This window comes from Echiichthys vipera (genome assembly GCF_963691815.1).
Source record: "Echiichthys vipera genome assembly, chromosome: 7".
Classification (NCBI taxonomy): domain Eukaryota; kingdom Metazoa; phylum Chordata; class Actinopteri; order Perciformes; family Trachinidae; genus Echiichthys; species Echiichthys vipera.
This window is the reverse complement of record NC_139832.1, coordinates 4906190-4931738: the sequence shown is the minus strand read 5'-3', so window position 1 is coordinate 4931738 and position 25549 is coordinate 4906190. Positions and strand designations below refer to the sequence as shown.

General features: G+C 44.0%; 1 protein-coding gene across 1 annotated transcript in view; it reads left to right on the top strand.

Annotated features, from left to right (window-relative positions):
• poc1b (POC1 centriolar protein B) overlaps positions 1-24504 on the top strand; it is a gene marked incomplete at its 3' end in the record, with an annotated part of 49005 nt that extends 24501 nt beyond the window's left edge. The window contains exons 11-12 of the mRNA XM_083916151.1: positions 22750-23040; positions 24343-24504. Of these exons, the coding sequence (XP_083772277.1) occupies positions 22750-23040; positions 24343-24504 (453 nt within the window). The remainder of the gene's footprint in view (positions 1-22749; positions 23041-24342) is intronic.
• Positions 24505-25549: the final 1045 nt, after the last annotated feature.

The window sequence follows — 25549 nt, the reverse complement described above, 5'->3', positions numbered from 1 at the left end:
TACACACAGTATTCCATGCACCTGCTTCCCCTGAGTGATTATGACTTACTTTTGCTGCATGAACGTTTTGTACGCTCACTCATACAAAAGGGTACAATGCCTATATTTGCTTTCCCCGTTTCAATAATGTCTATACTCTCGTTGTAGCCGCACAATGCTCACACTCGAGTGAGGTCAATAAACCTTGAAATTTCTTCCCTTGCATTAAGCCTCCTGCCGCCACATTTCATCGCCACAGATTTTGATTTTAGCCAGCATGTGCATGTGTGGGTGGGAATGTCCATTAAAATGTGAATAATGTGGGTAAATCTTACTTAGGGGCTTTAAAATGGGCTAATCCCATGCAAAGCCACAATGACGCTCATTCACTTCCTCACTGTGAAAGGATTCGCCTCCACTTGAGACTTTGGTGGGAAAGAAACTGAAGAAAAACCTCTGGTTGGGATATGAGTTACTGAACTTCTCAACGAAAGCCTCATTTCCTCTCTAACAAGATACTTTTCTTAGGAACCTCTGCTGTGTGATGTCAGTTCATTCAAGGCTCATTTAAAAAGAATGCTATGCTAAAGCTATAGGCTTAAATTATCAACACTGATACCGTTCAGATTGGTTAAATACAAAGTGGTTTTCCTGTGTGGCTCCCTTACCTTAAGCTAATGGATCGCATCACATTCGAGTACTCCTGATTTCTTTCATAAGACCGTTAAACCACCCACACTTTGTTGGACCGGAAATTTAGTGGTGCCTTTGAAACAGCAAAAAAACTCAGCTTGCTACCCCAACATGACAAATAGAAAACTGTTGCAGTTCCAATAAGATGGCAAGGGTTTCAACATAAAACTCCAAACTTAACTTGGATTGTAATGCAATGAATCATAGCAAACAGGGATTATGCAACGTTCTGAATATTTCTTAATTGTGTTGCCTTGACAATGGCCTAACAACACACATTTAACACAGACATAGTCTTCCCATTTTTGGTCAGAGGTGTCTTAGTGGATGTTAAGCAAACGGTTATTGTAGGGCATGCCCAAAGTTTCAGGGAACCAGATAACATAAAGAGGCACTGCCACTTGGCACGTAACGAAAAGTTAAAAGTTGAACTCTAAAGAGGAAGTATGGTGGAACAGAGAGGGAGAAAACACAAGAGGAACCAGAGTTGCTGACTGACTCATAGTATGTACCAAGAAGTCAAAACGAGCCGAAGAACGAAAGGAACTGAAAGTTACAGCACAGGGAAAAACTAACCCTCTTCTCTGGTGTCTAGGTCGACGACCTTAATTGTTGTGCCTGAAGTCACGCTTTGCGCTGTGTGAGGTTGTTAGTTCATGTTTTGCCAGGTAGGTCACTCTTAAACATTATCAACATGTGCAACATTGATTAAATCTATTCACCAAGTGATCTAGAGAGCCATGTTTCTTGTTCAAGTCCTCGTGAGCGTAAACATCCTGCAGAAGTGCCCTTGAGAAAAACTCAGATTATTTCAGCGGCACTGTTCTGTTGCTGACACTGACCTCTGACCTCCCTGGCGAGCACGTACAAGAAAAAAAAGAGGATTTGCTCTTTGAAAACTATTAAATAAGTACAGAATATTACAAGTCTAAGTAAGAGCTGAAGAGAAGTGAATAAATGTTTTCTTTATTCATTATTGCACTTTTGTAAGAGACTGGAGGAGGCCATAAAGGACCCGAGACACCAAGGCCATCAGCTGTACTTTCTGCGTTGTGTGCGTCTCCGTTAGCACACGACAGCCTTTAATGGTGACTTTTTTCTTCCAATTGAGTATTTTCAATCATTGTTTCATTTTCACGCTTCTTCACATACATTGGAAACGCAAACAGGAATGCATACAAATTACTTTTAATTCATGATGAAGTTCCTGCCTTTAGTTCTGGTGGCCTCTCGATTCCTGGAACTATGGTGTTCACCTCCACCCGAGGTCAGTGCAAAGCTAAACCTCGCAATGGCAGTGGCAACTGTAGGTTTGTCATTTATATTTTTATATTCCAAGTATGTAATAAGACTATTTCAACAGAAACGCAGTGCAGTAATATTGTAGGTTATTCTTTATCATATGAAAAAAAACTGTTGCTGGCTGTTTGTCGTGTGTGACGACGGAGGAGGGGACCCAAATGCAGACACGGAATTCCGGAGACGGTATTAACAAATTAAATAAAACTTATTTACAAAAAGGTGCACTAACACAAAGGAAAAACACGAAGAACTAGATACAAACTGACACGATGAATGGACACAAGAGGAACAGGTACACAGGGAGACGTCAGGGTATGTAGAGGGTATGATCCGGCACTGAATGAGGCTCAGTACCGGGTTAATATACAGAGTTGCAGGTGATCAATGTTAACAAGGATCACCTGCCAGGAAAACAGACTCAAACCGGAAAACAGAAAGAAAGCACATACAGAAAAACACCGACAGGGCAAATCCCAGTCTGTGAGTTCAAAGCAACCCTGTAAAGCTTCGTCAGTCTCCTGTGACCATCTCCTCACAGTCCTGGTGGTCACAGGAAGCCGCTGGACTTGGGGCTTATACAGGGGCTGCAGATGGATGAGGTTGTGATCTGATCTTCCAAGAGGAGGAAGGGCAGTGGAGCTGTAAGCCTCCTTAACATTAGCATACAGCAGGTCCAGTGTCTTGTTTTCCCTGGTGGGACAGTCCACAAACTGCTTGAAAGTGGGCAGTGTTGCAGCCAGAGTGATGTGGTTGAAGTCCCCAGATATTGCAATGAATGCGTCTGGGTGCCGTGTCTGAAGTCCCGCGACGACGGTGTGGATGACGTCAATCGCGCGCGCCGCGTTTGCAGTCGGAGGAATGTAAACAACCAGTACGATCACGTGTGAAAACTCCCTCGGCAGGTAGTATGGCCGCAGACTCAAGGCAAGCAGCTCAATGTCCGGGCTACACACACGCTCCTTTACAGTAACGTGTCCAGGATGACACCACTTGTTGTTAATAAGAATAGCAAGTCCCCCACCTTTCCTCTTGCCACTCTCACGGTGACTCCTGTCCGCCCGAACAGTCTGAAAGCCGTCCACAGTTACGTTCGAGTCCGGGATGTCCTCGTGGAGCCACGTCTCCGTGAAACACAGCACGCTGCTCACACGATACATCCACTGAGTCTTCACCAGGCCCGCCAGCTCGTCCATCTTATTAGCCAGCGACCTCACGTTCCCCATGGTGATGGAAGGGAGAGATGGTTTATATCTCCTCTTCTTTTCCCGTTGTTTACGTCCAGCCTTACATCCCCTGTACTTTCTCCTCAGGTCTTTGGGGATTTCAGGCCTCTCCCGCATTAGCGCCGTTGGTGTTAGCGACAACAGCTGTTCACGGGTGTAAACAATGGAGCCGCCGCATTGTTGCGTCCAGACGGAGACGCGGTCGGCAAAAAGCAACTGTTGCTGGCTGCCGCTTTACACAGCGCCGGAACCGGAAAAGAATAGTTTAACAAAATACGCATTTTCGCCATCCAGACGACAACGCCAAGGTGAGCCTTTTCAGATATTCTCACTCTGGGCCCTGGTTTCAAAAGATACCGTTTTCAGGCTCAGATAACGCCGGCTCCATGTGGATGGTCGGCCAAAACAATACAAAAGTTGAGCGGTTACAGGAAAACACGTCTCCCTGTTGAAGGGCCGTAAATTACCTGGTTTCACAGAGCATCCAGGCTACCAGAGGCTAACCAGGACTCCAGACTCTGTGGCATATTGAAGGCAATTCCTCTTGGCCATGGCAACAGCCTTAAGGTACCAGATGAGGGAAAGTGTGCAAATAAAAAAAATGGCTGAAGTTAAACACATCGAATAGGGGCTCTAGAGCCTGTGGTAAACACAATTTACAGCATCAGGACAAAGGCCGGAATTGTGTGGGTGTGTTTGCATGGGTGTGATCATGTAGGAGTGTGCACACTGTTGTCCCAGGTGTGAATGTGTGTGATAGCATATGTGTGCATCCATTGGGGTTAAGGCCTCCAAAGCACATATGCACTTTAGGATTAGCATATTTGCTCTGTGGGTGTTTGCAGAGTGAAATACAGCCTAGTCAGGAAAACGTGTTCCTCCCTCCTAAACCGCACTCGTGTTAAATGGCAGCTCACTTTTTCCCCCCTCTCTCCTTCTAGCCCCGTGACCTTTTCTAACTTTGTAGTGAAGTTACAGTTATCATCTGGATGTCAGCTCGACGTAAAAACTGGAGAATGGCTGAGAGTTTTCCTCGCACAGCCAGAACTGACCCACTGTATTTGTCTTGTTACGACCTCGACTCAGTACATTTAATCTTACATAAAATCAACACCAGAAATTTCAGTGCCCTTTTGTTGTCCTCGTCATAATCCCGGTAAATGTAGGTTATGTTTGCTTTGTCCTCTTATCTTTGTGTAAAGAAAGTCACGGCAGGACACGGGTGGTGTTTGACCCTAATGATCCGAGTCAGGTCATATTTTCAGTTAGGGAGAGTCAACATATTTTAAAGGCAGAGTGATCATTAGTATGTATTTAAGAAGAAGAAGAATTACTTTATTTATCCCGCAACAGGGAAATTAAATTTTTTCACTCTTATTATTAATCATGTTACACACACACAGGCCCGAAATACACACATACATGCATACACAGGACCTATATACATGCAATTAAGGAGAGATGTTAGAGCGAATGGGCTGCCAGTGACCAGCGCCCCGAGCAGTTGGGGGTTCGGTGCCTTGCTCAACAGTATCTCGGCAGTGCCCAGGAGATGAACTGGCACCTCTCCAGCCACCAGTCCATGGTCCACACAGGGACTTGAACCAGCGACCCTCCGGTTCCCAGCCAAGCCACCTATGGACTGAGCTACTGCTGCCCCATTTGAGTTATTTTACTGCTCATCAGATATGTATGACATCTTCAACATCTTCCATTTTCACAAAATATGCAGTGATAAAAGGGTTGTCAATAGGACTGATAAACCCTGTGACTGTGTTTTAAAGTTCATTTTAAGTAATACAATTAAATTGGGATATACAACATTAATTTGGTACCTTATGTTTGGAACTGCCACATCGTGTATCTTAGGTGATCGTCACAGCCTGAAGCCTCGTTCTTTTTAGTGTAGATAGTTAAGGTGCTTTCTCGTCACCGCTCAGACGAGAAGCACAGTAAAAACCACTCATGCCAACACTGTAGCTTTGATTCCTTTCACCTGTCACCATGTTTAAAAACTGTTATGTCATCTCGTGGCACTGGGAGGGCACGGGGGGGCAGTGATATTTCAATATGGGTTCAATCTGACTTCCTGTAGGCTTGTTAGCTGCACTTGCACAGAATAAAAAAACGTAAATCCCAAGTTTATTTTATGTGCATCACTACAGTATACGACCCGTCTGCCAAGTGCTCTGCCCCCAAAGCTGAGCGAAGGGTCTGTGCCGTCCAAAAATGTAGAAAACATGGAATAATTGAGTGGAAAATGTATTTAGGAGTACAGAAGCTGTAGAGCCATGATAATCAATTACTCACCACGAGGGCGGGCTGGGACATAACCTTCTCAGAGGCAACCAAATTTAATTTCCTGCCCCTCGTTGGTCTGGTAATGCCATGTTAATAGCTTCCTGCTCTCATGCATTACAGCCACACTGCCACACATGCTTGTTTATTTCCGCCACAACCTGCCCGTCTAACCTCACTGTTACACGAATGAGCTGTTCTCAGCTCTGAAATTACACGCAGAACACATGCAACACAGCATTCGTGTCGTACAGTGGTAATCATTGACAAGATTGCACTGTTTAATTGCTTCCAAAGACACAATTATCCACTCTTTCGGGGAAGGTTGAGTTAAAATTAAGATGAAGGTGAAGTTATCAACGAAAGTGCATTTTGTAAATCTACTTTGTAGTTCAGGTTTGACCTTCTTGTACTTTGTATACTTAATTGTATGTAAATGATACGGTTTTGTTGAAGATAATTCATGGAGTTTTTTGTTGTTTCCCAGCAAAAAGGGTTCTGTCTGTAACTGAGGCCTTATTAATGTGATGAATCTACTTCCTTATAAAACATTTACAAAGCTGACTACAAATATAGGGCGACACGGTGGTATGGTGGTCAGCACTGTCACCACTTTCTTCTGTGTGGAGTTTGCATGTTCTCCCCGTGTCTGCCTGGGTTTTCTCCGGGTTCTCCGGTTTCCTCCACCAGTCCAAAGACGTGCACGTTTTAGGTTAATTGATGACTCTAAATCACCCGTAGGTGTGAATGGTTGTCTCTGTTTGTCTCTATGTGCCCTGTGATAGACTGGCGTCCTGTCCAAGGGTGAACCCCGCCTCACGCCCGATTGTCAGCTGGGATCGGCTCCAGCCCCTCGTGACCCCGACAGGGACAAGTGGTTGAAGATGAATGAACTACAAATATATTTAAGTTCACTTTTCATATTAGCTAATTTTCTTACAGTTGCTGTCAAATGACAGTGTTTTTCTGCATCACCATCGTTATTTATAAGAATAATGTGTAGCATAAAATCCCCAGCAACACTTCAATTCATAACTTTCAACGTACTGTGTGGCTTTCAACAGGAGCTAAAATCTGTCTGCCTGGCAATAATCCGTTTTTTTTTTGTTGCTGAAATATTGACCTACATAAGACTTTGACCTTTGACGTAGGATCGCTTTCTGTCCACTGTGGGAGTCGGTGAAGTTGTGACAAAATCACCCACCCTAACAGTGTGATACCAAAGCATACTGTACACCTTGGTATCACTATACCTGTATATATATATATATATAACCCAGACAAATATTGGCCAAAACTATGAAAATGCGAGCCTGGCTGTATCTGTATCTTGTATCTTTGTATGTTCTCTTTTACATCCCTAAAACGAAAGCATTGCTGCTTTTCATGGGAGCTGCAGGAAGCTTAACCTCCGTGTCCCATGACGATGACTCATCTTTGGCATGATGTTATTACATAAGCGGCAGGAGTGTCCTCTTAAAACCTGTCACAAGAACACCAGATCACAGGCAGACAGTCTTTCGCAAAGGCAGGCAGGCAGGCAAACTGGACTACTTGCATCAACACCCGGCTGACTTAGACTGAGATGTGATTACAGATTCACTAGGACACCTGCACACCCTGTGTCACTTCTGATTGTATTTCAGTTGCAATATGCCCTGTGTATGATTCCCATTTTTCTATTAACAGTTTTTATATTTTGCATCGTGCCTTAGACTCCCATGAGTTTATGATATAGACCATGTTACCAAAGAATTGCATCTATCCACTGAAGCACCCTTTCAGTCTGCGATCTTTGTTTGGACATTTGCGGCCATTGTAAAACTCTCAACCAGACCTTTCCTTTATTAGAAAATGGTTGTAATCGAGGACGTTTAGTGCATTTATCATGAACATTGGTCTGTTTTTTTAACTGGTGATAAGTGGCCTCTCACCAGCCAGTGGCCCAGATCACGACTGGCGCTCTGTTGTGACTCATCCTACTTAATGAGGAGGGGGTAAATAGCTGTTGTTGTCTCGTGGTCCCAAAACAATCTACTTCATGGTCACTTCATGGTTTCCACACCAACGCTACAAGTGCTTTTCCATATCTAATGAACAGTGAACAATCTTTTTATAGGACGCTCTCAACCAAAGCCCTCTATTATCATTGTATGAATCCATTTTTATCTTGAATGGGAACCTTTAACCCGACCAAAGTAAGTGCTTTTTTTCTATCCAATAAAGGAAGCAGGATTAAAAACACATAATTAGTTCACCTACACACATGAGCTATAATTGCTCTTACATTATCTGACCTACAACAATGGGTTTGCTATATTTAACATTTCTAATTTGAGCTTGTGAGCTCACAAACATGCTTTTTTCAAAGGTTTTGGCCACTCTCTGATACACTGAACATGTGAAAAGATTGTTTACAAGCCAACACTTGGGCCTTCTGGAACGTACAGGTCTGCATAAACTCAAGGCAAGGCACCAAACCCCCAACTGCTCGGGGTACCGGTCACTGGCAGCCCCCTCGCTCTAACATCTCTCCATTAATTGCATGTATATGGGTCCTGTCTGTGCATGTGTGTGTATATCGGGCCTGTGTGTGTAAAATGAAAAAAACAGAGTGAAAATTGAATTTCCCCATTGCGGGACAAATAAAGGAATTCTTCTTCTTCTTCTCCTGCTGTTGTTTGGCTTCATAGAACGCAGCTCTTTGTCCAACACCATGAGCATCTCGTTCGGTTAAGCAGATTATTGTTTTCGGATGCTGCCTCGTTTGAAATATTTATTAATTTTGTAGACTCGTTCAAGCATCTTTAAAGATCTTGATAGATGTTGAACTATATTAGCAGCACCCCTGGGGGCTTTGAAGCTGGTTAAATAAACTTTATTGCCACTTGGTGAAAACACAATGACGTAATAATAACACCTTATAAAGTCGATATAGTGACTGTGTTGGCAAAGAGTTGCCTATTTTCAAATCCAGCAGACATGGGACAACATTAGCATTCATTTGGAGTCGTGTACGATGACCGTCTGTGCGTCAGTGCAGCGTTAAAGTTCCTGTTAAAAAGATAATACACCATAAAAGAATCCATATTTGGTTCGTACTGGTGGGCGTTTAGCCGTGAATGAGACGTGTGTTGGAATAGAAGTTCAGTCCCAGTTGCAGTGAGTTTTGAGCATTCTTTGCTGATGAGTGTTTCAGATTCTTCAGAGGGTCCCACCTCTCCACATGTTCATCACTCCCTTATGGACATCTGATGCTCTTGGTTACGAGTGATCAAGTGGAGGGATGCACCTCTCTTTCTCTCCATCTCTTCATCTTTTTCTCTCTACTCCTTTCTCTGAGTGAGCTAAGCAGAACCGGGCGATAAGTCATCTTCATCCTTAGTGGGTTTCGGAGACAAATGCTCGCTCGTTCGTCCGGCCGAATTGGGTCAGAGTGCGGAGTTCATCTTTACACCAGTATAGTACAGCTTTCCTCCTTTTTCACTTATATTATTCTTTACCTGTGCTCCGAGACTGCCTTCAGTCTCGATCAAATCACTTTTGTTTTTGTCTGTATGTCACTTCCTGATTCTTGTACTTAAAGGGTTTTAACGGAGGGAAGGGGACAACAAGAGGATACACACTGGATGTCAGACTATATCCCAGTACTGTATATGCGTTGAGCCAGACTACAAAGTGCCAGATCCAAATACTAAAGGTCCTGATTCAAAATCACTAGAGAGAAGATGTTGGCGTTGTTGGAACTATAAAAGCCCTCAACAGTGGGCAGTTTTAGAAATGCTTCTTTGTTATCATAAACAAATCTTTGACTGAGAACATACACCGGCTTGCAGGGAGCACTTTAACCCAGCCAATAGCATATAATAATAATTCACGTTCAGCAGCTCTGCACATCAACAGACGGAGGTGGACAAAACACAGTAGATTCAGTGAGGAGATTTTGATGGGCTTTATGTCAGCCGGTATGATCCATTAAAATATGCCAGATCTAGTTTGTATATAAATAGACTGATTGCCATGGCGTTATGCTGTTATATTCACAATCATAAGACTACATAATGAATTTAATCTACATTGAAATGAGATGTTATTCTGTTTTATTCGTCCTTTTTATTTCTCTCTTTATTCTCTCGCTTTTCTTTGTCTCCATCTGCCAATGTTCACACATTTGCAGGGAGACGGACTGAGTCTGCCGTCAGGACTGAATCCACAACTTCTATTCAGACGCAGCATTTATGCGGATCTTATCAAATAAATGCTGACACGGTGATATGACAGCAGAGCCAACCGGGACCTCTGTTACGTAAAGCCTCAGAGTGAGGAGCGTTTATATGAATGGATTGCTGCGGCGCTGCATTCATTCAACAGAATTTGTGTTTACAGAGGAGCCGTGTGTTTTGGCTTGGACATGGACCGTGGTTTCTCATGAACTGCTCGCTCGCACGTGTCCTTGTTATGTGTATGTAAGAAACACACTGTTTTCTGTCGATGTGTGTTTGTGTGTGATGTGTTTCTATAAAGTTCAGAGTGCATTTGGTGTGTGTATTGTATCGTTGAATTTATGTTGTGCTGTTTTCTTTTTATTGACCATGGTCAGGGTGTTTACCGTCCCCATTTATGTGCAAGTGTGATGCGGTCAGAAAATGCACTGTATTTAATGGCAATCCGCTGCCGAGCAGGATATTTTTGACCGAGTGTGTGGGTGGCTGCTGTGCGGATGTTGGAGACAGACAGATAGGGGGGAGAGAGGGAGGGTGAGAATAAAGAGGATGTATCCACTTCCTCAAAGCCACATGAACCTTGTCTCGGCATCCTGCTCGTCTTTCACCACAGGCATTTAAAAAAAAACACCAATGTTGCCGCACCTCTGACAAAGATCCTGTTAGATCAGATGAGTGGTTCCAGCTAAATTATAGTTAAATGACTCGTGTGTCTGTGTCCATGTGACTGTGTTCTCCCAGTCTGCACTTGTTTTGATGTGTCACTTTGTGTGTCCGTGTGTGAGTGAGAACATCCATAATTGTGTGTGTTTTTTGTTTGAAGAGCTACACCACCATGGTGCGGGTGTGGAGAGAGCACCTGTGTACATGACAATTAGATGTGACAGAGATGAATGGAAAATGAATCCTCTGATGTGGTGTCTGGGCAATACCGACAGGAAACGGCCTTCAGACGCTTCAGATCTCTGGCCAGTTCTACCTGCCAACTGACTTCCCGTTAAAAGGTGTTTCTTTATATGACCGCACAGGTAATCTTGATAAACAGATTCAGTATATGAATGTAGGCAACAGGACAAGATTTTGGTAGTGGAAGCGGTCTAGTTTCCATTCGTAGTCACGTTGGAGCATGCATTGGTTGCATACAGGTAAACGGTATGTGTGGAGAGCTAAAAAGGCGAAACGCATTGGCCGTCATGCAGTCACAGAACCCATCGGCTATCAACAGACGACGACTTAGCTTTTCATTAGCTTTTTGTTTTTATTTATCTGCATTCCTATGCAGATATCTGTTTATAGAGAAGCCGTCTCGCAACTCCAACTCCATTCTTGCGTCTCATGTTGCTAATCGGACCGTAAACAATGGCCGCCGCTCGGAAGAGGAAGTCTTAGCTGCCACACTGGAGACCGTTTTATCTTTAAGGAGAGTAATATTTAATTCCACTTGTAGCAGTTAATCTGTAAATAGAGCACCAATGCTGCTTCTATTGCTAGTACAGTATTAGAGCCACTGATCCATTTTTCCTGATACTACTGCCGGTAATAACTAATGCTGATAATAGTACTAGTCCTACTTCGATTGAGTGGGAATTCAGACAAAAAAAAGATTTGTTGAAGTTCTTTCAAGTGACGGTGGACAACGAAATAGGATCGGGGGAGTTTGGTTTGAGTAATAAATCCATGACTTTAAAGCCTATCAAATATCAAAACACTGCACAGCAGTTTATAAAAACTGTGACACAAGGTTATCAGTAACAATCGTTGCATCTTTCATCTCTACGATCGCGAGGTTAGCAGTAGAAATGTACGTTGGCGTTACAAAGTCTACCAGGAATGCGTTCTTGTACGCATGTCCTTGCTGGATGACCTTGCATTGCCACACCCCACAAGTTGAGAGGTTTGGCATCCCCTCTGCACCAATGCCATTCACACAGTGCCATTGACCCTCTGAACACTGGCCAAAGACTGTTGCTGCTGCCTCTGAAACATCAATGTACTGTTTTCATGTTTCCTGTCATCTCATGCAGCCGTGTCGCCCGAAGGGGTCCTATTTATTTTTTGCTCCCCATCTGTAATGCAGTTTGAAGTGCTTACAACATCACATCAATATGTAATGAACACTAAAAGGCATGGATTGGATCACATTTCTGTGATAGAGAGATGTGACAGTCCATTGTACTGTTTTTTATTTCCTGTGTCCTCTTGCAGCAACGTGGGCCCCTGCTCAAAAAAAGCTGTTTTTTGAGACGTGTGTAATGTTGGGTGAGGACTGGAGCGAGTCTGGAAAGTGGAAAGTAGAAACGGTCGGGCTCACTTTAACACACAGAACCCACTGTGACATTATCCTAGAGTTCAAGAGGTCATCCTCTGTGACTGTGTGTTGAGAGGAGAGTAGCACCCGACTGCTGGTAATAATCAAGGACAAAATTCTGGAGAGTGACTCAAGCTGTGTGAGTTGTTTTTGGGTGCGCTGCGCTAGTTGTTGAGTCGATAATTGTTTGTGTGTGTCCATCTTTTGGTACCGACGGCAGCCAATAGCATGTGTGAGTGCGTGCCACCATTGATGCTTGGAATGCATGTGTGCGTGTTCATGTCCAGAGGGCAACAATTTGCTTGCATGTCCGTGGGTGTGTTGGTCTGCAAAAATAGAAAAAAAGTGAAACCAGGGCACAGGGTCAGGCCCAGATAATTCCCCCTTTGATTTTTAACAAGGATTTCCTCCCTCCATGGAGCCTGCTTTATTAACGGCATTACATGGCATCCTGTGACCAGGAAACGCTCCCTCTCCATCACAGGACCAATTTCAGTACCACAGTAAATGTCTAATTCAGGGAACAGTGGCGCCGTTACTTGATGGCACTAGAGTTTGACAAACTTCTAAATACAGATGGATTTATTTCTAAAAACTGATTTTTACACCAACAGCAACTCTCGTTAACGTTTTATTAGTATTGAGCAGTATTGAGCCTGTAGTGGTTAGCACTGTCGTCTCACAGTGAGAAGGTTCCAGGTTTGCATCCCGACTGGGGCCTTTCTATGTGGAGTTTGCATGTTGTCCCCATGTCTGCGTGGGTTTTCTCCGGGTTCTCCGGTTTCCTCCCACAGTCCAAAGACGTGTAGGTGTTCGGTTCATTGATGACTCTAAATCACCCGTAGGTGTGAATGGTTGTCTGTCTCTGTTCGTCTCTATGTGCCCTGTGATAGACTGGCGTCCTGTCCAGGGTGTACCTCGCCTCAGGCCCAATGTCAGCTGGGATCGGCTCCAGCCCCCCGCGACCCCGACAGGGACAAGCGGTTGAAGATGAATGAATGAATGTTCTATTATAAGTTCTCAACATCACATAATACGATGAGTGTGTAAGCAATCAAACTGAGTCACAGTCATCATATCAAACAGAGGTGACACAGCGGACATTTCAGATTTTTGATAATAATAGTGCTCACTCACAGCGCCTACTCACCAACATGCTGACTGACATGACAACCTCTTTTTTTCCTTTTAGAGTTTAATGAAGATTCACTCCCATAAAGAAAATAATTATTTATTTATTCCTCTCCCGTCATTCGTAGCCTCCCAGATAAAGCCATGCTGCCATGTCATCATGACATTCTGAGTAAAAAGCTCAGGAGGAAGTCAAGCAGCGGTTTATTTACCTCTGTCTCCACAGATGGAGCTTGACAGTTGCTAATAGTTTGTTTCCTGTGAGCGGCGCAGAGAGCGACAAAGGGAACCACCCGCTGGCCTGTTTGATTGGTTGATTGTCTGAAGCACTCATGCTACTCTGCTGAAAGAGCTTACAAATATTACTAATTGGACTGTGTGTTTAGTGTGTGTTCCCACTGTTCGGGAAGAGCTGTGTGCGTATTTCTACCTCTGGGAGGTTGTGAAATTATGTTTTTAATTAGTGAAACGTGAGAATGGGACAGTATAAAAAATATCATGCAGCATAGATATCCGTAAAAAACCTAGAATATGTATGTGTCTTTTTCCAAAAACATGCCAGCAAGAGAGATTAAGGGCGCACTCACACTGTCCTTCCGCACCGGGCCAAAACAGGTTTTTGGGGTCAAGCCTAGTGCGTTTGACAAGTGTGAGTGCACCCGCTCCGCGCATAACTGCCTGAGAGAGGTGGACTTTTGTAGAGTTTGCACGTGTACGAGCACGAGGCCTACGGCGGTTCTGACGTAATTTATGTGCGCCTGTTCGGACATAGAAGATAGAAGGACGGACCATGCGCGGACATTTAACAACAACAACAACAATGGCGGCGAAAGGTTAACGGTGGTGTGATGCGGAGGTGGAGGGTTTACTGCCGATTTGGTCGATGAAAATATTCAAAAACAGTCGACAAGACGCACAATAACTCTGAGGACTGTGGAACAATTTGTAAACAAAGCGGCGCATCGCGATGACGTCATCAATGCGTGTGACGTGTTACGGCGTGATGACGTATAGGCAGCAAGAAGCATTCTCCGAAGCTCAGGTAGTGTGAGTACAAACGGGCCTAGGGCGCGGGGGGAGAGGGAGGGGGGGACAAGTACCCTAAAGCTCGGGGCACGGTACGGACGGACAGTGGGAGTGCGCCCTTAAATATCCGTCGTTGGGAACCAGTCAAAATTACACAATTTTTTTTTTTCTTTTACTGGGTGTGTCCTGTGGATCTGTCCACTGCTTATAATGGTAAATAAGCCAGCCCTTAAGCAAGGATTCATGGTAAAAATGTCAAAAGTAACGCCATTATACATCCTTTTTTACCAGTTTTATACTTATACTCTTTAAACTGGTGAGCAGCACTGATTTTCCCCCCAAAATTAAATGTTATCGACGAATCAGGTGCAGACTTTCCGACATGTAGCACACAACAGGGAGGCTAATTAATTAACACAAGCACTTGAGTCCAATGTGTAAATGTGCCAGATTTAGCCATAAGACACACAAGAGCACGTAAACACATAAGCGCACACAGCAGCATATAAGCACCAATACATACAAAACACAAGCCTGCCAGCCATGAGCCTGTGCACGCTTGGTGTCATGTTTTCAGGTCTGCTCCGCTCCATATTAAAACACTTTTCCTAAATGGTACAAGACAATCACCTCTGGACCAATTTGTGCTTTTCTTTAGGAAGTCTTTCAATGGAGCTGGTGCTAGTCCATGGAAGCAAACCAAAATAGAATTTACCGTACATGTTTTTCTGCACATTGTCCTTATCAGATATGTTGCCACTTACTTGAAATACTGTTTCGATGAGGCGTGGCTGTGGGTAGATTTGATCAGACAACTGAGTCTCTTGCTGTTCGTTGAATTTGTCTGACCACTTGGGCGCGTGCCCTTTCCGACAGAACTTCCTGAAAGTCGTCGTCGTCTCTTCTGTTAGACGTTTTTGTTGGCATATTCATCCTCTTCACATCAAATAAGCATGGATAAGTTCAGGTGCATGCAATGCATGAGTGAAAGGGGCTTAAGCTTTACCTACAGCTAGTATCGCATTACCCTAATCTGCTCCTTTAATGTCCAGACATTGCAAACCTGCATCTAACATTTATCCACTTACCGTTTATCAAAGACTGTTCCTGATTCCTGTTCTGTTCTTTGGCACGACTATTTCCACTCATGATGATAAAGTAACACCAACAAACACTCATATTCACATTACTATAGATGTTATAGTCTGTCTTTTCTCTCTTTTTCTCTCCTTTTCTTCCTCCCCAACCGGTGCAGACAGATGTCCGTCCTCCACAGAGCTGGGTCTGTCTGACGTTCCTGCCTGTTATAGGGAACGTTGTCGTTGCCACCGTACTCTACGGGGGAATTGTTGGGTCTATGTTTATCATAAATAAGTCATAGAGTGTGGTCTTTACCTACTCTGTAAAGTGTCCTGAGATAACTTTTTTTTATGATTTGACACTATAAATAAAATTGAATTGAATTGAATTGAACTTGTAAGTTTCTTTGGTGGTTACTGTTCGTTGTCACTTGCCCGTGCATGTGTCTAGCTAGACTTTTACCTGCATTTCGTCTTTACACAACTTCGAACTTGAATAACTCCTGTTGCAAGAGGTTATTATAGCTATAATTTCCATTTGAATGCAGCCATTAACCCTTATGTCACATAGGTAATTTGAGTGTCACTTAGACTTGGTGCAGTCACGCTCTCACCCTCAAGTAGCACTTAGAATATTTGTTGCATTATTGTCGGCATATAAACACAGTCAGTGCTTGGCATCACGAGGACAGGCAACTCAACGTGAATACTAAACATCACAGGGCTTGATCCATCTGGATCCTCACAAGTAGACGATGATACTCTGACCAACGTGACTGACCACATTATGAGGCGTCTGACCAACGTGACTGACCACATTATGAGGCGTGCTCACTGCTCACCCTGCTTATTTTATATTTGCAATTTAGATTTTAGCAATTTAGTGTCACTCAAAAAGTAAGCCTGACCTGCAGAAGGACGTTTGTAGCATTAGAGTCACATCTAGTTCTAAAATGTGTCTCTTTATGGTTGAATATATACAGAATATATGAGTGTTGAGTATATTTTTTTATCACAGTTTTTATCAGCGAGAGCTTCTTTCCAAAGTAAGATCGCATCTGGCAGATTAAGTATTGGTGAAAAAGTTAAATGTGATTTAAATGCTTCAGATAGCTTTACTGCCTAAAATGTTGGTATTGGTATCGGCGAGTACGCAAGTCAATGCACTGATGTGATACTACTTAGGGCGCACTCTCACTGTTAGCCCATACCGTGCACCGTGTTTTAGGGTACTTGTCCCCCCCTCCAGGCCCGTTTGTACTCACACTACCTGGGCCTCGGAGAATGCTTCTTGCTGCCTATACGTCATCACGCCGTAACACGTCACACGCATTGATTGACGTCATGGCGATGCGTCGCTTTGTTCCCAAATCTTTCCGTAGACCTCTGAGTTTTTGTGCGTCTTGTCGACTGTTTTTGAATATTTTCATCGACCAAATCTACAGTAAACACTCCACCTCAGCATCACACCAACGTGAACCTTTCACCGCCATTGTTTGAAATGTCCACGCATGGTCCCTCCTTCTTTTTTCTATGTCCCAACAGGTGCACAGAAAATGACGTCAGAGCCGCTGTAGGCCCCGTGCTCGTGCTCGTACATGTGCAAACACGCTCTACAAAAGCCAAACTCCCCCAAACGGGCCGTGGCCTGCAAGCGGGCCGCAGCTAGACGCGGTGAGGTTACACTCACACTGGTGAAACGAACTAGGCTTTACCCGTAAAACTTGTTTGGGCACGGTACGGAAGGGCAGTGTGAGTGTGCCCTTAATTTACCCCGCCAAAAAAATCTGCTTTAAAGTTTTTTATTCATGTTCTTTTTCAGTTATAACTGACAGTGAATCGGCCCGTATACAAGTTCAGGTATTGGAATCGGTATCAGTAAAGAAAAAATGGTATCGGAACAATACATTACATTAATTCCAAAATGAATGATTAATTGATTAAATCCAAAGCGACTTAATAATAAAATACCACCCAAAATGCCAAGAATAATGCGAATACAAGTTATTAACATTGGAAGATCTTAAATCACAGCGTGAGGGAGATTTTCAATGTTGAGTTATAAACAGCAGGCATTTGTTGATGAGTATGCGGCTTGAGGTAGAGACATAACATCAGAGAGGCCCTTGAGTTAACATCAAACAGCTTTTTCATGTGAGGGTCACAGTGTCTGAGGGTTCCTGCCTACAGAGAGAGTGCAGCTAATTCTGGCCCTTATGCTAATCATGTTTTTGATCAGACATCTGTGATTTGAGTTTGATAAGGAGGGGAGGCTATTTTTGATCTGTTTTCTCTGGAGGATCCTTTTGATCTCTGCTGATAACATTGCCATGTTAGGTAAATCTGCTGCAGTCACGTGAAGTTATAAACGCTTTAAGCAATGCAAAAACATCCATTAGCATCTCAAACGCTACATCTGATTATAAGCTCTGTGGAAACAGGGCTGCAACTGATGAATTTTTTCATTATTAAATTAGTTGTTTGGTCTATAAGGGCGTACTCACACTGTCCTTCCGCACCGCGCCCTGGGCTTTAGGGAACTTGTCCCCCCTTCCTCTCCCCCCTCTGGCCAACCCGTTTGTACTCACCCTACCTGGGCCTCACGCAAATGCTTCTTGCCTGTCCATGTGTCCTCATGCCGTAACACGTCACACGCATTGATTGACGTCATCGCGATGCGTGGCTTTGTTTACAAATCTTTCCATAGACCTCGGAGTTTTTGTGCGTCTTGTCGACTGTTTTTGAATCTTTTCATCCGACCAAATCTGCAGTAAACACTCCACCTCCGCATCACACCAACGTGAACCTTTCGCCACCATTGTTGTTGTTGTTAAATGTCCGCGCATGGTCCGTCTTTTTTTTTTTTCTATGTCCGAACAGGCGCACATAAATGACGTGAGAGCCCCCGTAGACGTCGTGCTCGTTCTCGTACACGTGCACACGCTCGTGCTCGTACATGTGCAAACACGCTCTACAAAGGCCCACCTCTCTCAAACGGGCTGTGGACGGCAAGCTGGCCGCAGCTAGGTGCCGAGCAGTTGCACTCACACTGGTCAAACGCACTAGACTCTACCCGTAAAACCTGTTTTGGCCCGGTGCGGAAGGACAGTGTGAGTGCGCCCTTAGATGTCAGAAAATGAGGCAAATCCCGAGATGGCGTCCTCAAAACAAAAAAGCTATTCAGTTTATTGTCAAAGGATTAAAGAAACCAGAAAATGTTCACCAATAAAAGTACATACCTATTATATATATATGTATATAGATATATATTGAATCAAAACCCCTCATAACCTGTTAACCTTTCACTAAACATTCTGCAGCGATCCTCTTTATCCCATAGTTTGCAATGATGCACAATAGTCCTTCATGCACAACAACACTCGGAGACAACGTGGACATTGTTGCCTTGCTGTAATCACAGGGGCACTGTCCTGTCACTCCCACTGCCCCCCTTATTATCACAGCGGCTAGTTTTCTGCTCTGCTCTGCCACCCCCGGCCTAACCGCCCACTCATCTCCCATCACACAAAAAACCCTGGCTGGCATCACGCCACCGCCACATTCCTGCCACTGCTGCCTGCGGTCACAGCGAGCTATGACCCCTGACATTTCACAGAGCTGACCAGATACGATTTTATCTCAGAAATAACCATTATAATTATTGAGGTTCCAGTTTTACATTTCATGCTTTTGCTTTATGTGCCTTGAAATAATTATAATTAATCTAACACGTATTTTATGCATTAGGGGCACAGTGTCCTTATGGAGCTTCTGTCTAATATGCTGGAAGTAATGGGCTTGGGTCAGTACATTTGATTAAGTGAACTTGTATGACTGCAGATCTGCATTTTGCACATTCTTCTGAATACAGATGGGAACCAAAACCCGGTATTAAACAGGCCCCATGGCTCAATAATTAAACTCTGTAGTACCTTTCTTTTATCTGTAGTTTGTCTTGTTTTGGTGTCATTAATTACCACACAGCAGCATATCCTCTGTCCCTGTCGGTACTGAGCTGCCCCCACTCCATCTCCACTCTGTGTCGCTGTCTGTGCAATAAAACCTTAGCAGTAAAAAGCAAATACTACAATATACTACATACATGATCAGAAGATAAGTGACACTTGGATCCGCGGTGTCTCACTGGCTTTTCATGTGACTACACAGACAGACATTGTTAATGTTGATAGCTAAAGTTAGCTAAATTAGCATAGTCGTAGCTTTTATAGCCTAGCTTCAGTTAAAACTACAGGCTGAGTTACACATCCAGTCATGTAGAAAAGCAGGATTTCAATCTGTTCTCTCTGCAGTCTCTAGTCCACCTGCACATTGCTAATTAATGTGCAAGCAATCGTGGAATCGGCTATCTGATGACAATTTAGGCCAACAGCGAATATTTCTGGCTTTTTCCAGTTTAGCCAGTGGATATCTGAGCTAAGACGTCCTCAATCACTCAGTCACTCGTCCTCGTCGGCAGTCACTGTGTCCGGTCCGATTAGCAACTTGAGATGCGAGAATGGGGCTGAGAGACGGTGTCTCGATAAACAGATATCTGCATATGAATGCACATAAATAATAACAATAAGCGAATGAAACCCTATTCTAATGTCTAATTTGTGAATATCTGACAAGTTTCTTGTGTAAATTTGTTGCGTAATTCTCAATAATTTGATTTAATCACATGTTACGCTTCCTTTGAAAATTCTTTATTTTCCCAGTTTGGCTGCTGCTGTTGGGATCGTTTCCTGTGTGTGTGTGTGTGTGTGTGTGTGTGTATGTGTTTTTATGTGTTTGATTTGGCTTGCGTGTGTGCATTGATTTGACACTCAGGCCGGCCGGGGTACCCTGCCTGTTAAATGTTTGATTGCACCCAAACTTCCTGGCGGTGGGGGGTGGCAGGGGGTGGATGGAGTTCTGCATCTGCCGAGTGTAAATGAGCTGAGCAGATGTTGGCCAGATGTGTCCATGGAGGAATAAAAGAGAGAGAGAGGGACGAACAGAGATAACAAGAGCAACTCACGATCCACACACTGACAGCTTTGTTCATGACCACTTAATAGTTAAGAGTAACTCTCCCTCCTTTCTTCACACACACACACACACACACACACTCACACTCCTCCTCCGTCTCCCTTCATCCCTCCTTCCTCTCCTGCCTCCCTCCACGCTCTCTTTGAAGTGAGGACAGTGTGCAGGAAGCGAGCCGGAATCGATTGCTCCATGCATTAGGGCCAGGAATGTGTGACACCCTCCTCTTCCTTCCTCCTCCATCTTCCTGACACATCCCTCATTTATTTCCCCACTTCTGCTCCTCTACATACACCACCCGCCCCCATGTCCACCTTTCACACAAGAGACACTACCATTATTTTGGGTGAAAGCCCAACTTCTCTTCACTCGGTGCTCTTTATGAGTAGACTCTAGACACCGTACTGAGTACAGCTGTTCAAAGTGTCATCGTTTGTGCTGTTCGCGAGAGAATCAATCATTCATTTGATATAAAATCCTAATTATTTTGTAATTAATCAATAATTTAGCAACCAAAGAGTGCCAAACATTCTCAAATGTGAGGATTTGTTGCTTTTCTCTCCTCTAAATCACTGTAAATGGAATATTTTTGTGTTTTAGATTGTTGGTCGGACGATACAAGCGATTTAAAGACGTCAGCCCTTAGTAATTATCCTGGGTAGTTTCAACTGTGGGAAGTTTTGTCCATTCTGTCTTTTGCCAGAAAGTTAGTCAGTCGGTCACGGAGTCGTTCAGGCAGGGATCCAGTCATCACAGTCATGAGTCATCCACCTCCTTCAGTCTGCCAAGGCCTTCTCCACTGACCGAACAATGAGACAGGAAGGAGGTTGGCTACACCTGCATTGCGTTATGTATCACCAATGGATATTAGCCAGGCTTATTCATTTTGCTTTACATCTCAGACAGGGCAATAAAGTTGGCTAGACAGCTTTTCGAGCAGTCTACTCTTCGGCAAGCCAACAGGATTCTGTCGGATCGTTCTTACGTGTTGAACTCTTGAGTTGTGCTTTTGAATTACTGAGGAGGTACAGGGCCTCCTTGCGTAAGCACAGTCATTATAAACGTGCGTTACAAACTAAAGAAATTAAGACAAAAACATAGCTTACAGCACACATATTTGTGATGTAGCATTCGTGTGAAAGCTGCTCAGCAGTCTATGGTCAGACCTGCAGGGTTTCTGCCAGCAAGCCTCGTCCCTGTCAGGTTTTTAAAGATTTTATACAAGCAGCAGGCTCCTTTTAAGCAATAATGTAGCAGTGCAGTGCGCTACATTACATATTTTGTTAACAAAGAACTGCTACAACCCCTCAGGACCAAAGCCAAGTTCCCCTGTTCTTCATGCCACCTAATTAAAGTGAAGGGGGGTCAGCCTCGGAGCTAGAGGCAACTTCAGCAAAGGCTTGATGAGCAACTTTTACCTTGTGCTGGCTAGCAAAGCCATTAGCAGACTGTGACTATGTATACAAATTAACCTATAGGCCAGGGGTGTCAAACTCAGGCCCGTGGGCCAAATCTGGCCCGCAGTGAAATTATATTTGTCCCCCAAGATCATATCAAGGTTCTCTGAGAGCTGGCCCTCGAGTATAAAGCACATACACGTCTACTTTTCTGTTAACACACATGAGCATCCATGCTACCAGTCTCTGCAGACACACTGAATCCACCCCTCCCCAAAAACGCCCAAAGAAAGATGGAAACAGGATCTTTCAGCAGCGCTGGAAGGCAGATGATCTGTGTCTGCAGGTAAAGAGCTGTTTGTCACCGTGGCTGTGACCAAAGAATCAAACAGAAGAAACACCAGGACAAGAACAAGGAGCTGCACTGGAAAGGTTCAACGTTACACATCTGGAGAGAAGGGAAACATGCAAGTTTGCCGTCTTTTTTTCTTTTTTTTTTTTGTAAATATTGAGTTTGGCCTGAAACTCTGTCCCAGTTTTTACATTTGGCCCACTGTGAATTGGAGTTTGACACTCATGCTATAGGCCGACGTGCGTAACCGGCCAGAAATATTCTTGGTGATTAACCCGTAAACCTCGGGAGATACTATAATGTATCAGCAAACGAGTCTTGACCATAGTGCGAGCAAGGATGGTGGGCAGGACGAGACCAGATCCAGAATTTCTCAATGAAGGAGACGGAGTAGATGTGCTTCCAGCTCATTTTCACAGGGTTTTTCAAAGTAAAAGTATCTGATGTGGGACTTTAGAGATGCCTTTAGCAGGGCCTTATTTTAAGAACACAATGTTTTCAGTGTAAGGTCCTCAATTCAATGTCAATGTGTCACAATGGTGATTTGATTCTGTGTGGCTTTCTTCTGGGATACAATGCATTTGATGGGGTAAAAAATACTGACAAACCTGAGCACGGCAATTAAAAAACAGGAGAGCACAATGTATTCAAAATCAATCAGTTGAAGACCACTCTTTCTTTCTTTCTTTCTCTCTTGCTTTAATCTCCAGCTCTTAAATGGACAGACACACTTGACGCACTTGCAGGCCGCTGCCAACAGTCGCCACTCCAACGGTTTGCCGGCGCGACGCACGGGAGGATGGATGGGGGACGAAAGTAGCAGTAGGGCAGGTGCGACTATTCGGAGCCAGTCGGGGGACGGCGGGGGAGGGAGAGGAAGGAGAGAGGAAGAGGAAGAGGAGAGAGCGCAGACGCACCCCCTGGAGGTTCTCTCCGGTCATCCATCAAGTCTGGACTCTACCCTGAGGCACATCGTTCAACAGTTGGATATTCTCACACAGGTCGGTGATTAGTAAAGGTCCAGACTACCCCCTTCCCTTCCCCTCGACGTTTTTCCATCTGAGACCAAGTCAAATTTAAAAAAGGCATAAAAACAAAAAGCAGAAGCCACTACAGTAGATGTAAGTTATATGGTTTACCTGCCTCCGCTCTGCACCTGTTGGAGCAAGTGTCAGTAGTAGCGGAGCAGACAGTAGATTTATGATTTAGCAGACTGAAGCAGTGTTTGTTCGAGGATTCATTTCTTCATATGTTTTGTTGAACTTCTTTTTTTAATTCGTTTTGAAGTTCGAATCCCGGCTGGGGCCCTTCTATGTGGAGTTTGCATGTTCTCCCCGTGTCTGCGTGGGTTTTCTCCTGGTTCTCCGGTTTCCTCCCACAGTCCAAAGACGTGCACGTGTTCGGTTCATTGATGACTTTAAATTGCCCGCAGGTGTGAATGGTTGTCCGTCTCCGTTCGTCTCTATGTGTCCTGTGATAGACTGGCGTCCTGTCCAGGGTGTACCCCGCCTCACGCCCAATGTCACCTGGGATCGGCTCCAGCCCCCCCGCGACCCTGATAGGGACAAGCAGTTGAAGATGGATGGATGGATGGATGGATATATATATATATATTCATATATTATATTATATTATATTATATTTAAAACAAACAATAAATGGTGGTGGAGAAAAAATGGTATAAAATGCAAAGTTCCCCATCGTTAACAGGACAGAGCAACTATCGTAGTAGTAAATTTGACATATACCAACGGCGTTCTAAAGCTCCGTCTTCCCATTTCACATCTAATATATTTATCAACAGCCAACATAAAATATATGCAGGCAAATGAAAAGCCCATCAGACAAGTATGAACACATTTTGCTGTGCATTTATCACCAAATCACCTCCAGAAAACACAAGACGACTCCAGTTTGCTGCTCGATTTACTTTGTATTTGAGACAAAACCGCCGACCATAATTAGAAGATTGGTGCATTTATTCCCTCCCATCTTAAATAAGTGATAATTCCCCAAAAATTGAACATATTGAACTGTAAATCAGTCTAGACAGGCTTTTAAAAATGAGAGACATGGAGGCCAAAAGGCTGCTGTCCTGAAAAAACACCCTGGTGTGTCACACGAGGTCAAACGCCTCTTCTGTCTTCTCTTCAGCTCTTGTGTTATTTTTCCATAATGGCGACAGGATCGATTTCAAGGCTCTCAGACTGATCTCTGCTCTTCAGGTTTTATATTTATTATTCTATGAATGCTTTCATAATTGTTGTACCCCCCTCCCCCATGCCCCCTCCTCAAACCCAAAGACTGTGTCGGTGCTGGAGGAGCGTCTCACCCTGACAGAGGACAAGCTGAAGGAGTGTCTCCTCAACCAATCCCAGATCCTGAAGGACATGCGATCACCGGGAGAGAGGCGGAGGATGGGGAGCGAGGAGGAGACGCAGGGATCACCTGTCCATTTCACCTGAGGACGACGTGTGTGTGTGTGTGTGTGTGTGTGTGTGTGTGTGTGTGTGTGTGTGTGTGTGTGTGTGTGTGTGTGTGTGTGTGTGTGTGTGTGTGTGTGTGTGTGTGTGTGTGTGTGTGTGTGTGTGTGTGTGTGTGTGTGTGTGTGTGTGTGTGTGTGTGTGTGTGTGTGTGTGTGTGTGTGTGTGTGTGTGAGAGAATGTCCACCTTGGTGGTCTCCCTCAGGGGTCAGTGGGTTAATCAGGATTGTGTGTGTGTGTGTTTTATACCAACATATTTTCTCCCATGTCTTTCTTCACTGCTTATGGATATCCAGCTGAACAGCTAAGCACAGTCTGACTGGGGCAGTGTGTGTGTGTGTGTGCGTGCGTGCGTGCGTACGTATTTGTGTGTGTGTGTGTGTTGTTGTGTTGATATGGATGTTATATTCAATCGGGACAGCTGCAACTATGAAAACAGACAGTGTGTGTGTGTGTGTGCGTGCGTGCGTGTGTATGTGCGTTTGTTTGTGTGTGTGTGTGCGTGTGTGTGTCTTTGTATTAGGTCATGTTTTAGCACTCGGTGTCTTTTATTGTAATCTCTTTGCATCTTTTTTGTAATTTTAAAATGTGCTGTATATTGCCTCAAATACACATCACATAATTTATATGAATAAATGATTTATTATATTGCACTAAGATTGTTAATATCGTCTGTGTCTTTTTCAAGATAAAGATTTTGCGCTCTGAATTTTATTTTGAAAGCAATGTTGTCGCCATACACTTTTAAAAAAAATTAGCTTGTAGCTTGGGGGTCTAAAAAGTGAAGCCAATGAAAAAGTGCCTTAAAGCTGCACTCTCTCTAATGTCCAGCGGGGGGCGACTCCACTGGCTCCCAGAAGAAGTGTATTGTATAGAAGTCAATGAGAAAATGAGCATACCTCATTAAATATTTTCCTTAGTTTATGGCACGGCTGCCCCCAAATAGTCGACAAAGCACTGATCGACCAAAAGTCATAAGCAGACCAAAATTTCATTGGTCGATTGGTCGCAGGAAAAAGATTTTGGA